At 41.7% G+C, this 11,508-nt stretch overlaps 3 protein-coding genes across 3 annotated transcripts; 1 reads left to right on the top strand and 2 right to left on the bottom strand.

The window, feature by feature from the left end:
• Positions 1-5: 5 nt before the first annotated feature.
• On the bottom strand, positions 6-2,161 carry B0T23DRAFT_89705 (Arb2 domain-containing protein). The gene is made up of 4 exons (XM_062841962.1): positions 1,776-2,161; positions 1,595-1,710; positions 845-1,524; positions 6-766 (listed from the first exon to the last, which is right to left on the bottom strand). Exons 1-4 carry the CDS (start codon positions 1,841-1,843, stop codon positions 281-283), a joined length of 1,350 nt encoding a protein of 449 aa, XP_062695919.1. The 5' UTR covers positions 1,844-2,161; the 3' UTR covers positions 6-280.
• A 983-nt stretch (positions 2,162-3,144) lies between these two features.
• B0T23DRAFT_374771 (mitochondrial 37S ribosomal protein MRP2) lies at positions 3,145-4,238 on the top strand. Its single transcript, XM_062836869.1, has 3 exons — positions 3,145-3,471; positions 3,553-3,724; positions 3,843-4,238. Exons 1-3 carry the CDS (start codon positions 3,365-3,367, stop codon positions 3,903-3,905), a joined length of 342 nt encoding a protein of 113 aa, XP_062695918.1. The 5' UTR covers positions 3,145-3,364; the 3' UTR covers positions 3,906-4,238.
• A 145-nt stretch (positions 4,239-4,383) lies between these two features.
• Positions 4,384-5,866, bottom strand: B0T23DRAFT_89682 (lipoic acid synthetase mitochondrial precursor). Its single transcript, XM_062841961.1, has 2 exons — positions 4,769-5,866; positions 4,384-4,707 (listed from the first exon to the last, which is right to left on the bottom strand). Exons 1-2 carry the CDS (start codon positions 5,763-5,765, stop codon positions 4,412-4,414), a joined length of 1,293 nt encoding a protein of 430 aa, XP_062695917.1. The 5' UTR covers positions 5,766-5,866; the 3' UTR covers positions 4,384-4,411.
• Positions 5,867-11,508: the final 5,642 nt, after the last annotated feature.

The following is an 11,508-nucleotide window of genomic DNA, read 5'->3' as shown; positions in this document are numbered from 1 at the left end:
ATCGCAAGGAGATTATGTGAATTCGGCTATCTATCGATTCGAAACTCCTGAAAATTAGGCTACCTCTGAGTAATTGGTAGATGGTCTTGATTCAGCCACTGCCCTGTGGTGCCAGAAATAATGTAATGCCTTGAGAGGACCATGATCACGTTTCCCCTTTTAAATGGGTGTAGCAACCCCGTCCCACTCATCGTTGTAGTCAGGAAGATAGTACTCGACTCCTTGACTGATCTTCCTGCGAGGAACCACCAGCCTTGGGTTTCCAGAAGGTCACGGTGTCTTAGGTCTCCTCCTCTGAGTCAGCATTGCCATCCGCCATCTTTTCTCTCTTGGCAATCTCCTTGACTAACTCCTCGTCGATACCCTCGCATTCATCCATCTTGGCAGGCTGGGCATCTCTCTGGACTCTGACTTGGATCCTCTTGGTCTCTTCATGGTCTTGTTCCTTGATTTTCTTGGACCCCTTAGACTCATCGTCGTCGTCCTTATCCCATTCTGGCCATTTACCGTCATCCTCCTCTTCCTCCGGGAAGAAGATGTGAACTCTCTCATTGACGTAATCCTTGTCCAGAGCGACCTCCTGTAGCCACTTCAAGACCGCTGAACCGGCCTCGACGAGCACAAGCTCCATGATGAAGGCGTTCGGGCCGACACTGTAGGTAGGGCAACCGTAGCCGACATAGCCGGTGACGGCGCGGCTGCCGCCCTCGGGGCCAGCAATAAGGGTGTCAAGGGGGTCCTGATTCATTATGTAGGCGCGCCCACGCTGTGTGGAAGAGTGTTTGTTAGCTGGGTCATTGATACTGGATCAAAGGCCTAGTTAGAAGGAAAAGGCGCAACATACCTGATCCATGAACTTCTTAAAGCCCTGACAGTTTGCCTTGCGCATATCATAAAAGCCACCCAGCACCACAAGAGCGTTCAGCCTGTATCCGATCTTCGCCCAAACATCGTCATTGTCGAGATACTGCTCCACCTCGTCCGACATGTCACCAAGCGCGATGACATCGATCTTGGCCTTGTCGTTGACGAACTGCGGCACCACCTTCTCAAAGATATACTTGAGATGCTCCGTCGGATTGGCATTCTCCGAAATGCTGTTCCTCGCTGGATCATGGTGCCAGCCCCAGTGAACCAGACTGCTACCCGGAATCTGATGACGAGCAAATATACTCAGCCCTTTCTTCCCTTCAGGCCACCACCAGAGGTCACCGGGGTTGGCGAGAATGATACCAGGGGCAGTGTTGTCGGTGGCGGAAGACTTCTGCTGCTTGAGAGTCTTGACTATGTTCACCATCGAGCCCTTGTTGAGACCACCCGGTCCGCTAGCGACACGGTGCGCCAGAATGCCAAAGTCCTGGCTAGACTGGCCGAAGATGATCACGACGCGTGACTTGCTAGAGAGATCCTCGCTGAGACGGATTTTGACGTGAGGTTCATCTTTGCTGGCAACCCCGAGCGGGAGGAGGACTTCCTTGAGACCCTCGGCTTCGAGCCGTGAGTCGATGATTTGATTGACTGCCTCTGTTGGATTGCAACATTTGGGTCAGTATCAGCTCGAATAATTGTCAGAAATGGGGAGTTCGTTACTTACGGTCGAATGCGAAGCGCTGGCAGTCGTTGTACCTCGTGTTCTTGGTCGAAAAATACTTGAAGTAGAAGTCGGGGTCATGCACGTAGCGAACTTCATCTTCCTCGTTGATGAAATAACTATACGCACAAGATATATCAGAGTGAGCGTCGTTGGGAGGATGACTTGGCAGATTATCACGAACCTGAGCTCCTTGAGATCTGGGGCGAACTTTGGTTCAGCCGGAAGGCCTGACCAACGGCGACGAAACATCTTGTATGTTGGAAAGTCGTTAAGTTTCCTGGATGTGTTGTTGTGGAGGAGTCAAAGACGGTTGCAAGCGAGAGGAAGGATAGCTTAGAACGCTGATCGCGTCGAGGAGTATTTGAACACTTCGTTGCTTGGAGAATCGCGAAGAAACTCGAAGGCCACGGAAGCGGTTGAAGATGGGACGGAAGGAGCCCAGCAGTTGTTCTTCCCTTCTCTGGCACAGAACGAGATAGGCGGAGGCGGAGTACGGGAGGGGATGATACTAACGAGTGAACAGGAGAAGGTAAACAGACAACGAACGAGACACTCGACCCCTTCTCTTCAGATGAATGGCCAAACCGTAATGACATTGCAACCGTCAAGGTGTTGACATACTGTAGAGCATCTTGCCCATCTCATTCAGACCTTCCTCATCCCATTATGTAGAGATAACCTGCTTGACAAACATGTTCACTGGTAAACAACCGAACCCAAACCGAAAGCAGCTTCAGCATGCGGGTGTTTCCTTTGGCAAGCTCAAGGTTGCTGTAAATGAGAGCAACCGTCCGTAGACTACTGATTAATTGAATACCGCCAAACACCGGCGATCATCAAAGGCATTGGTGAAGGGGGTCGTCGAACGTACGAAAGTGTTGGTGGATGTGGTTGTCACATGCGAACGGCAGGCATCAACTTTTGCAACCCGTGAACAACGTATTCGGTAAGGTACGGGTGAACTTAACACTCGTTTCGCACACGACAACTACATCTCCCTTTGGTAGGTGGAATAATGATTCCAAAGGCACCACTCAGTCAACCATCCAGAACAATCCTTCTTCCTCACACCCCCAGCCTGTAGCCAGAGATTGCAACGAAAAAGTAAAGATGAGCACAAAGCAAGTAGTAGTGTTGAGTTCGCGTCGCCTGGAGGCAGTGTAATACCAGGGACACAGTGGTCGGTAACCATAGGCAAGCCCAGAGGGATACCGACCGAGTTGCAAAAATTAGAATAATCACGATTCTACTCCGTAGAGCAGTTTCAGAGATTAAACTGAAAAGAACAGATACTACACTTGATCTAAGCCAAAAGGCAAAGAGAGCTAAAGAAAAAAAAGAGAAAAAAAACCAGGTAAAAACTTGGGAGGGGAGGCCAGACTTAAATAGGCTGAGATGTGGCCTGTGCACGAGCTGCAAGCTTGAGAGTTTGAGTGGAGCCCCGTAGGAAAAGTGCCGTTCAGCTGGTGTGCGACTGGCACACCTGGCAAAGTGTTTGTTGCTGCTTGGTTTGGCGCTTGCAACCTGCGACAAAAATGACACCGCCCGGCAGAATTTGCCGTTCCGCGCGCGGCAGGGCTGGACAGCAAGCGCACAGGCCACTGACCGCCGTGGGAGCCGGGGAGAGTGACTGCGGCTAGCGGGCGACGACGCCGGAGGGAAGCAACGACTGCAGTACCTGTGATATCGCTTTACGCGCCTCGATCCGCCGTTCTTGACGCCCACCTCCGACCAGCCCGCCAGTCTACCCCGGAACATCAAACCGCCAAAATGTCCATGTTTCGTGCCAAGAAGCTCGACCTCGGGTGCTTCACCAACGTCCGGGTCCTTCGTGACCACTCCAAGCGCAAGGCCTTTTTGGAGGCCGAGCCTGAGAGGTACCTACCTGCGCCTTGCGATCCTTATTTGCGACTATGACAAGAACATACGATCTAACGACTTCTTACTTTTTAATACAGACAAGCCCTGCGCTACGTTATCCGCAACACCACCCTCCCTGCCCGTACCAGGGCCGTCGCCCAGCTCCAGCTCACCCAGATGCATGCCTACACCAGGCCGACGCAGATCCGGAACCGCTGCATCCTTGGTGGAAAGAGTCGAGGTATCTTGAGGGACTTCAAGATGACAAGAGTACGTCGCTATCGGTTGCTTCGAAGGAGGAGTGGTGTGCTAAGAGCTGAGCTCCGCATGGGAATGATGAAAACCTGCAAAGGCGCGCGACTTGCTAACACCGTTGGATCGCAAACAGTACAATTTCCGGATGAATGCCCTGATGGGTAACATTCCGGGTGTCAAGAAGGCCTCTTGGTAAAAGAGAGCATGGCTACAAGGAACCCAGAGGTTTGTTGTGGTTTGGAGATGGTGTCGGTACGCCCAGAGGCGAATAAACTCTTTTCAAAACCCAGATGGGCTCGGGTCATCGTGTTGGTAAGAAAGCATCACTGTACGCAGGGTTTTTGAGATACCCGTATAAGTAAGTGATCGCACGATGAGGAGTGCTTCAAAAGCTTTTTAGTGGGCAGAGGGAGGTTGTATGATGCATCCTTTTGGACATGGGAATCTCTCTCCCGATGCCCGCTGTGTAGAATTGTTGTTACAATATTATATTCAGACACGGCAAATGAATGAATGTCTTTTTCAAAGTAACCGAAAGAACGAATCTCCCCTAACGCCAAACCGCATGCAACCCCCAAGGTGCCTAATAACCGATCCGTCATCCGTCTGTTATTTTGCCCGCCACAGGATAGCTGTGAAAGCCTAGATCCCGATTATAAATGTTGAAACACGCTCCGCAAACCACATCTAACATAAGCTGCCTCAAGAGGACTGGATGCTAGTCGCCTCCTCGGCGGCAACCGCCTGACCAAGAGCCTCAGAGACAGCCTTCTCGCCGGAGCGCTTTCTCAAGACGTTCTCGATGAAAGCCTCGCCGGCTTTGTATGAAGAACGGACCAGAGGACCACTAGCGCAGTACAGGAAGCCCATGTCAAGGGCACGCTGCCTCCAGAGCTCGAACTCGTCGGGAGTGATGTACTTCTCGACCGCGAGATGTCTCTTGGTTGGGCGCATGTACTGTCCAAAGGTAACGACATCGACGTCGACCTTCCTCAATTCTACAAAGCAACATCATGGTCAGCATCCATCAAATGGGCAAGCGCAATTGATATGACTTACCCCTCAAAGCCTCCCAGAGCTCCTCCTCAGTCTCCCCCAGACCAAGCATGATGCTGGTCTTGGTGATAATGCCTTCCTTACCCCGGACCTTCTTAACGTGTTCCAACACCTTCAAACTCTGGCGGAATGTGGCACGGCGATCACGCACGTAAGGCGTCAAGTTCTCAACAGTCTCAACGTTATGCGCATACACATCCAGTCCGCTCTCCGCCACAATCTTGACCATGTCCAAGTCACCAGCAAAGTCACCGGTCAAGGCCTCGACAAGCAGGGTCGGCTTCTTTTGCTTGATCCGGCGGATCGTCTCTGCAAAGTGCCGGGCACCACCATCGGCCAGATCGTCACGGTCGACACTCGTCAGCACAACATAGCCGAGACCCCAGCGGGCCAGAGCCTCAGCGGTGTTTTCGGGCTCGTGAGGATCCAGCGGAGGCGGCTTGCGGCTTGTCTTGACGCTGCAGAAGCGGCAGCCACGGGTGCAGGTGTCGCCCATGAGCATGATGGTGGCCGTCGCGGCGGCCTTGTTAGAGCCGCCCCAGCATTCGCCGATGTTGGGACACCTAGCCTCCTCGCATACTGTGTGAAGATTGAGACCGCGCAGGTCGGCCTTGATCTTGGCAAATTCGGGGTTCGCGCCAGCACTCGGGATAGGTGTCTTGAGCCATTCAGGCAAGCGGGTGATGGTACGCTTCTTGCCGGCGGGTCCGACTTCGGCTGTGCGCAGGGTGTAAGCTTCGCTGGGTGCGAGAGGAGCGGCTGACGATTGGCTTGCGATAAAGTCGTCGAGGGAAGCGAGAGTGGTGTCCTTAAAGTAGGTCGGGCGCGGCTTGGTTGCGGGCGCGGACGCGGATGTAGCTGATGATGACTCTTGCGATGTCGGCTGGCTGGATGGGCCAGATGGGATGGTGGCGTATGACCGAGTCGACAGGGCGGCGGCACGCGCAAGAGACCTCCGCAAAGGCGCCTGGAGACGCTGGATCGGGACCGGTGAAGCCATGATGTGTGATAAATTTTGGTGTTGAGCTTGCCGGAACCCTACCAGTCGTGAACTGCTGCAAACAAGCCGGGGGATCTTGGGTGGCGGATGCGGATGATATGGATGACTACCGTTGGGGGAGCATGGGATGGAGACAAAAAGTTCGGCCCCCGGTACGCCGGCGCTTTGGAGCCTTTGATAAATTTTAGTGGCCCACGCCGCCCATGCCCGGTTACGTAACGCCGATCATACCCGCCAGCTGCCGGGGCGCATTAGAGGCAGCTCTTGAACCGGCAAGACCGGGACCCCCATTCCTTGTGCTGGCGGCGATGACTCCATTTTGCGAACCCTTTTGGAGTCCAGCAGTTCAACCCATGTTGTTGCGCGTGGGAGCCTGGAAGCAGCCGACTGACTGACTTGCAGACAATCCTACCCGATTTGTTTCAACATTTTGCTACACCAAAGGTGGAACAGGGTGTTAGTGGCGAGGGTCCTGGAAAGGCATGAGCTTATATCTTTTTGTCCATTTCCATATATGTAAATCCCGTCGAATATGCATCTGCTGGTTGACGGGCGGCATTCGCTTCGGTCAACAGCCCCTCCGGGCCATTCAGGTGGACCGGGGACCAGAGAGAAAGATGCCGTAACATCCGCATACCGTGGATGCTTTTGCCGGTGAAGTCGGGCATCTTCGACGGTTGAGTATGAGGGACCAGGTACGAGATATGTAGTGGTATTGTGAAGAATGTATAATGTAGATGGGCGATGAAACGAAGCTGCAACACAACCGACCCGACACAGGAGAACATTCCGTGCCAATGCGGTTAAGTGTAAGCTCTACGCAGTCGGTGAAGTGTCGTAGTCAGGAGTACTCAGGGGAAAGACTAGTCTCAGTCGCTCAGCCACCTCCGATAGCCTATACGTCTCTTCGGACCCACAGGGCCAAATGGTTGTGACATCCGGCCCACCACCCTCACCCACCCACCAATCCGGACATCACACCATTTAGCCCTATAAGTCTAAAACAATACAGCTATACTCCGGTCTAAGCCTAATATAAACGAAATAGTTCATTATACGCAAACCTCCAAATTTCCCCAAATTTCCCCAAATATTATAGTCCTAAAACGAACAATACGCGCACCAAATCATACCCAACACCAATACACTCATTAACACTATTTTTTCCTACCCTTCCTAATCTTAATAATATACTTATATCCTACCAACTATATTTAATAGTCTAACTAATATCTACTCTTTCGTCTCCTCTACCTTCGTCCCAATTATAAAATTCCTACTATCTAGAGGAATTATATAATAAATTATTTAATAAGGCTCCTTCTTAATATTTACTAGAACTCTTTAATTAACCTACGGACAAAATCTATTCTAGAAATACATTTACTATAAATATATCTATAGTAAATATTAATATTAATACGGAAATTAAAAATATTTAACATTTACTTAATAGTATCTATTAATATATTAAAGTCAACTATCGAATAAATCTATTATATTACCTTATTTATTTATATATTTACTAAAGGACAAATACTTTCTAATAATATAATAAATATTTAAAAACGTTTATTAATGTACTTCGATACTTTAAAGTATATAAAGTCCTTATAAATGCCAGCGTTTATATATACTTCAAAAAGGATAAAACCAAATACCAACCAAAAAGGGAGGAAATCTAACCTAAATTGAACGAATACCCAACCTAACCCCCAATCAAACATACACCTCAAATATATTTTAATAAAACCCTCTATATAGAATTCAAATCTCTCTTAAATAAATTAATATTCTATATTTTTCCTACTAATAAATTTATTAAAATTAGTAATATAGCCTACCCTACTACTATTAAGGACGTATTTAATATTTTGTAAATCCGTTCTCGCCTTCGTTCTACCTATAATACTATATCCGAAATTGCGCCAAAATTAATAGAATTACTTACTATATTATATATATAATAACGTACCTATTAAGACTTATATGAATTGAAGGATAGTATTTAGAAAAAAAGAAAAATCTATAATTATATAATTATAATAGTATCTATTATTATAAATTTATACACACTTCAAAATAGTATATTTATCCTAAAACTATTTAATATCTACTTTAAGAATAGTTTTATACAATTGTACGTATATAATACTTTAGTTCGGTTCAGTATAATTTCTTCTTATAAAATTACTTTATAAACTATTAACCGCCTTATTAATATTTCTATAATATATAACTCAATACCTAAATCCTATAAGGGGACTTTAAAAGTCCCCCTATAGGATTTAAATATTTATACTCTTATTACTATTTTATATACTTATATAATTGTAAATAAATTTTAAACTAGTTAATTATAATTCGAATATAATTATTATCTATAATAATTTTAATTTTATTAACTATATATAAAGTTTTAGAATTAGCCGGAAGGACGTAATATAAAACCTTACTACTTATTTCCTTATTAGTAATTCCAATATTAATAGGCCGTTCAAACCATCCTAATAGCGCCCCTATATTAAATTCCAATTAGAATAGCTTTTTACATACTTAAACGTAACGCTACTATCCCTTAATAACGCGGCCCGCTATTTTATTAAAAATTGATTAGCCTCTATAATTAGACGGAAATTATAATAATTTATTCTTCATTTCCCGGTTATTAAACAATTAAAAACCGCCGAAAATTATATTTTACAAACCCTTACTATTATAAAGAATAAGGGTAAAATCTCCAATATTTATCGATTTTACAATAAACTCTTCTTTAATATTCTCGGATTTAATATAAATAATTTTAAGGACTAATTTATCCTCATCTATAACAATTAAAAAATAATATCCTTTATTTACTATATCGTTCTCAACTAATTCGAGGTAAACTACGTATATAATTATAAATAATAGATCCTTACCGTACTTACATTCTTTTATATCCTTATAAACTATATTAATATAATATTTCGGGTTTTCTAACCTCTTGTAATATAAGATATATAAGGCTTTAGAAGAAATAAGAAGGTAAAATAATACAATACTATATTCTATAACGGTTGGTCTCTATTAGAAAATATATTCGCCTTTAGGATTTTAACCTTTCTTATTATTAGGTTCGTCGATTATAACCTTATTTTAGAATCCGACCTTACTAAAATATTCGTATACTAAACTATATTAAATATTAGAGAAAAATTTATTAATCGGGAACTTCTTTCTATTTATAACAAAATCTTTTCCCTATTTACCTAATCTAGGTATAAAATATCTTTAGGTATAATAAATATAGGCTATTATAATATTTATTATTATTTCTAAATTATTCGTATTTTTCTTATATTCGATAAAACTATCTCCTTAGGAAATTATAATATCCTCCAACAAATAATAAATCTTCTTCCTATCCTATTTTATAGTAGTAAATTGAGTAACTATAGGCCTAAAATACTCTATTTAATATAATTACTTCGCCCTAAGGTTATAAACGAACCGCTCGCTAATATTATCTTACATTCTAATATAATATAATATTCTACAACTAATAATTAATGGAAGGTAATTAATATAGCTTTTAAATATATTAATACTTCCTTTACTCTTAATATTAAATAGAATAAGAATTCGATTTATAATACAAGGATTCTATTTATCTATCTTTCTACTATTAGCCCTTATACTGCAGCTATTTATAAAGTTATTAAAAATAATATACGAACGTATTAGGCAAGTAAATATATAAAGCCATCTACTAATAAAAATATTATTAATTATATTTGTACGGTCTATCGGAATAGGTAAATACGTCGGGGATATATAACTTTTCGACCACCCGATTACTCGGGATTTAATGCCCCTAATATCCTATAATTTAATTTTACTATATTACTAGAATCAAAGTTTAATATATTTAATATAAAGGAGGTCCGACTATTATAAATAAATAAATAAATTATAATCCGGGACCCCGAAAGGAATATTCGGTAAATAGAGAGGGATATAGAAAAAATAGCTATTAGTAATAATAAAAGTAAATAGATATATTTTAGTAATAAGGTTGAATTTAATAATAAAATAGTGTAATATATTTCTAATAAAATATTAAATACTTATATAAATTAGAGCCGAATTAATTTAGAACGCTCTATCTACTTATTAATTCTATATAATTTTTATATTTCTATAGAACCGATTCCAAAACTATACAATATAATAAAATTTATATAGGGTTTAGTATAGGAATACTAATGCACTTATAGTTAATAGAATATATCAATTTAATATACTTAAATTTAATAGAGGGAATTAACTAACTCTTCCCCTATTAAATTTATATAAATAATATACCCGTATCCTACATTAGAATTCTATTTATACTAATTTAATATACGTAAATCTAATAAAGGGTTAACTAACTATCCCTCCGTCGGATTTACATAGACCCTAATATAAATAAAAATATAGACCCCCTTCTCAATAAAACTATAATATTAGTAAACTCCAAAGTAAATACATTATTAAAAAATAAACATCTCGCTACTAACGACGCTAATTAGATATTAAATAATTAAGTAAAATTTTAAAATCTTTTAAATATCGATTTACTCTTAGAAATAAATCCTAAAAATAGAATTTTAAAGTATAGAAAATTGGCTAGGACGGAGAAACTTCTATTTAAGAGATTAGAAGTTATAGAATATATAGGCGTAAGGGAATAGAAACGGATTAGAATAAATATTATAACGCTAATTCCTTCTAAAGGGTAGGGGTTAGACTAGATTAGTATTAGTAAAGTTAGTATTGTTATTAATAGTTACATTAACTAACAAAAAGGCTATCGTCGTCTAAATCAAACTCTAAATTAAATAGAAGGAGTTTCGAAGCGCGGGAAATTACCTAGGACGGAAACTTCTACTAAAAATATAAAACCTATTGGGGGGGGGGGGTACAAAAATAAAAGCGGGTTAGAATAAATATTATAACGCTAGGGCTTCCTTTTAAAGGGGGTTAAATTAGTAGAGGCTAATATTAATTATACTAATTAACGAAGAGAATAGAGGTGGGCTAGAACGGATATTATAATACTAGGGCTTCCTTTTAAGGGGGATTAGATTAGGCTAATATTAGTAAGGTTATTAATAGTTATACTAATTAACAAAGAGAATAAAGGCGGGCTAAAACGAATATTATAATATTAGAGCTTCCTTTTAAAAGGGGTTAAATTAGGTTAGTATTAGTAAGGTTATTAATAGTTACATTAATTAATAAAAAAAATAGAGGCGGGTTAGAACGGATACTATAATATTAGGGCTTCCTTCTAAGGAGGGTTGGATTAGACTAGTATTAATAAAGTTATTAATAGTTGTACTAGTTAATATAGAAAGTAGAGGCGGGTTAGAACGAATATTATAATACTAGGACTTCCTTCTAAAGGGGGTTAAACTAGGCTAATATTAGTAAAGTTATTAATAATTACACTAACTAATAAAGAAAGTAAAGGCGGACTAGAATAAATACTATAATATTAAGGCTTCCTTCTAAGGAGGGTTAAATTAGATTAGTATTAGTAAAATTATTAATAATTACACTAACTAATAAAGAGAGTAGAGGCGGGCTAGAACGGATATTGTAATACTAGGACTTCCTTCTAAGGAGGGTTAGACTAGGCTAGTATTAGTAAGGTTATTAATAATTACACTAGCTAACGCAAAGAGTAGAGGCGGGCTAGAATAGATACTATAAT

The sequence above is a fragment of the Neurospora hispaniola genome (genome assembly GCF_033458365.1).
Source record: "Neurospora hispaniola strain FGSC 10403 chromosome Unknown B0T23scaffold_2, whole genome shotgun sequence".
In the NCBI taxonomy this organism is placed as follows: Eukaryota; Fungi; Ascomycota; class Sordariomycetes; order Sordariales; family Sordariaceae; genus Neurospora; species Neurospora hispaniola.
This window is presented reverse-complemented; position numbering and strand designations above follow the sequence as displayed.

Coding starts and splice junctions, on each gene's coding strand:
- B0T23DRAFT_89705 (XM_062841962.1), bottom strand. CDS start 1,843: ATGTTTCGTCGCCGTTGGTCAGGCCTTCCGGCTGAACCAAAGTTCGCC. Junction 1,711..1,775: donor CCAGATCTCAAGGAGCTCAG/GTTCGTGATAAT, acceptor TTGTGCGTATAG/TTATTTCATCAACGAGGAAG. Junction 1,525..1,594: donor CCAGCGCTTCGCATTCGACC/GTAAGTAACGAA, acceptor GCAATCCAACAG/AGGCAGTCAATCAAATCATC.
- B0T23DRAFT_374771 (XM_062836869.1), top strand. CDS start 3,365: ATGTCCATGTTTCGTGCCAAGAAGCTCGACCTCGGGTGCTTCACCAAC. Junction 3,472..3,552: donor TTGGAGGCCGAGCCTGAGAG/GTACCTACCTGC, acceptor TTTTTAATACAG/ACAAGCCCTGCGCTACGTTA. Junction 3,725..3,842: donor GGGACTTCAAGATGACAAGA/GTACGTCGCTAT, acceptor GATCGCAAACAG/TACAATTTCCGGATGAATGC.
- B0T23DRAFT_89682 (XM_062841961.1), bottom strand. CDS start 5,765: ATGGCTTCACCGGTCCCGATCCAGCGTCTCCAGGCGCCTTTGCGGAGG. Junction 4,708..4,768: donor GCTCTGGGAGGCTTTGAGGG/GTAAGTCATATC, acceptor GTTGCTTTGTAG/AATTGAGGAAGGTCGACGTC.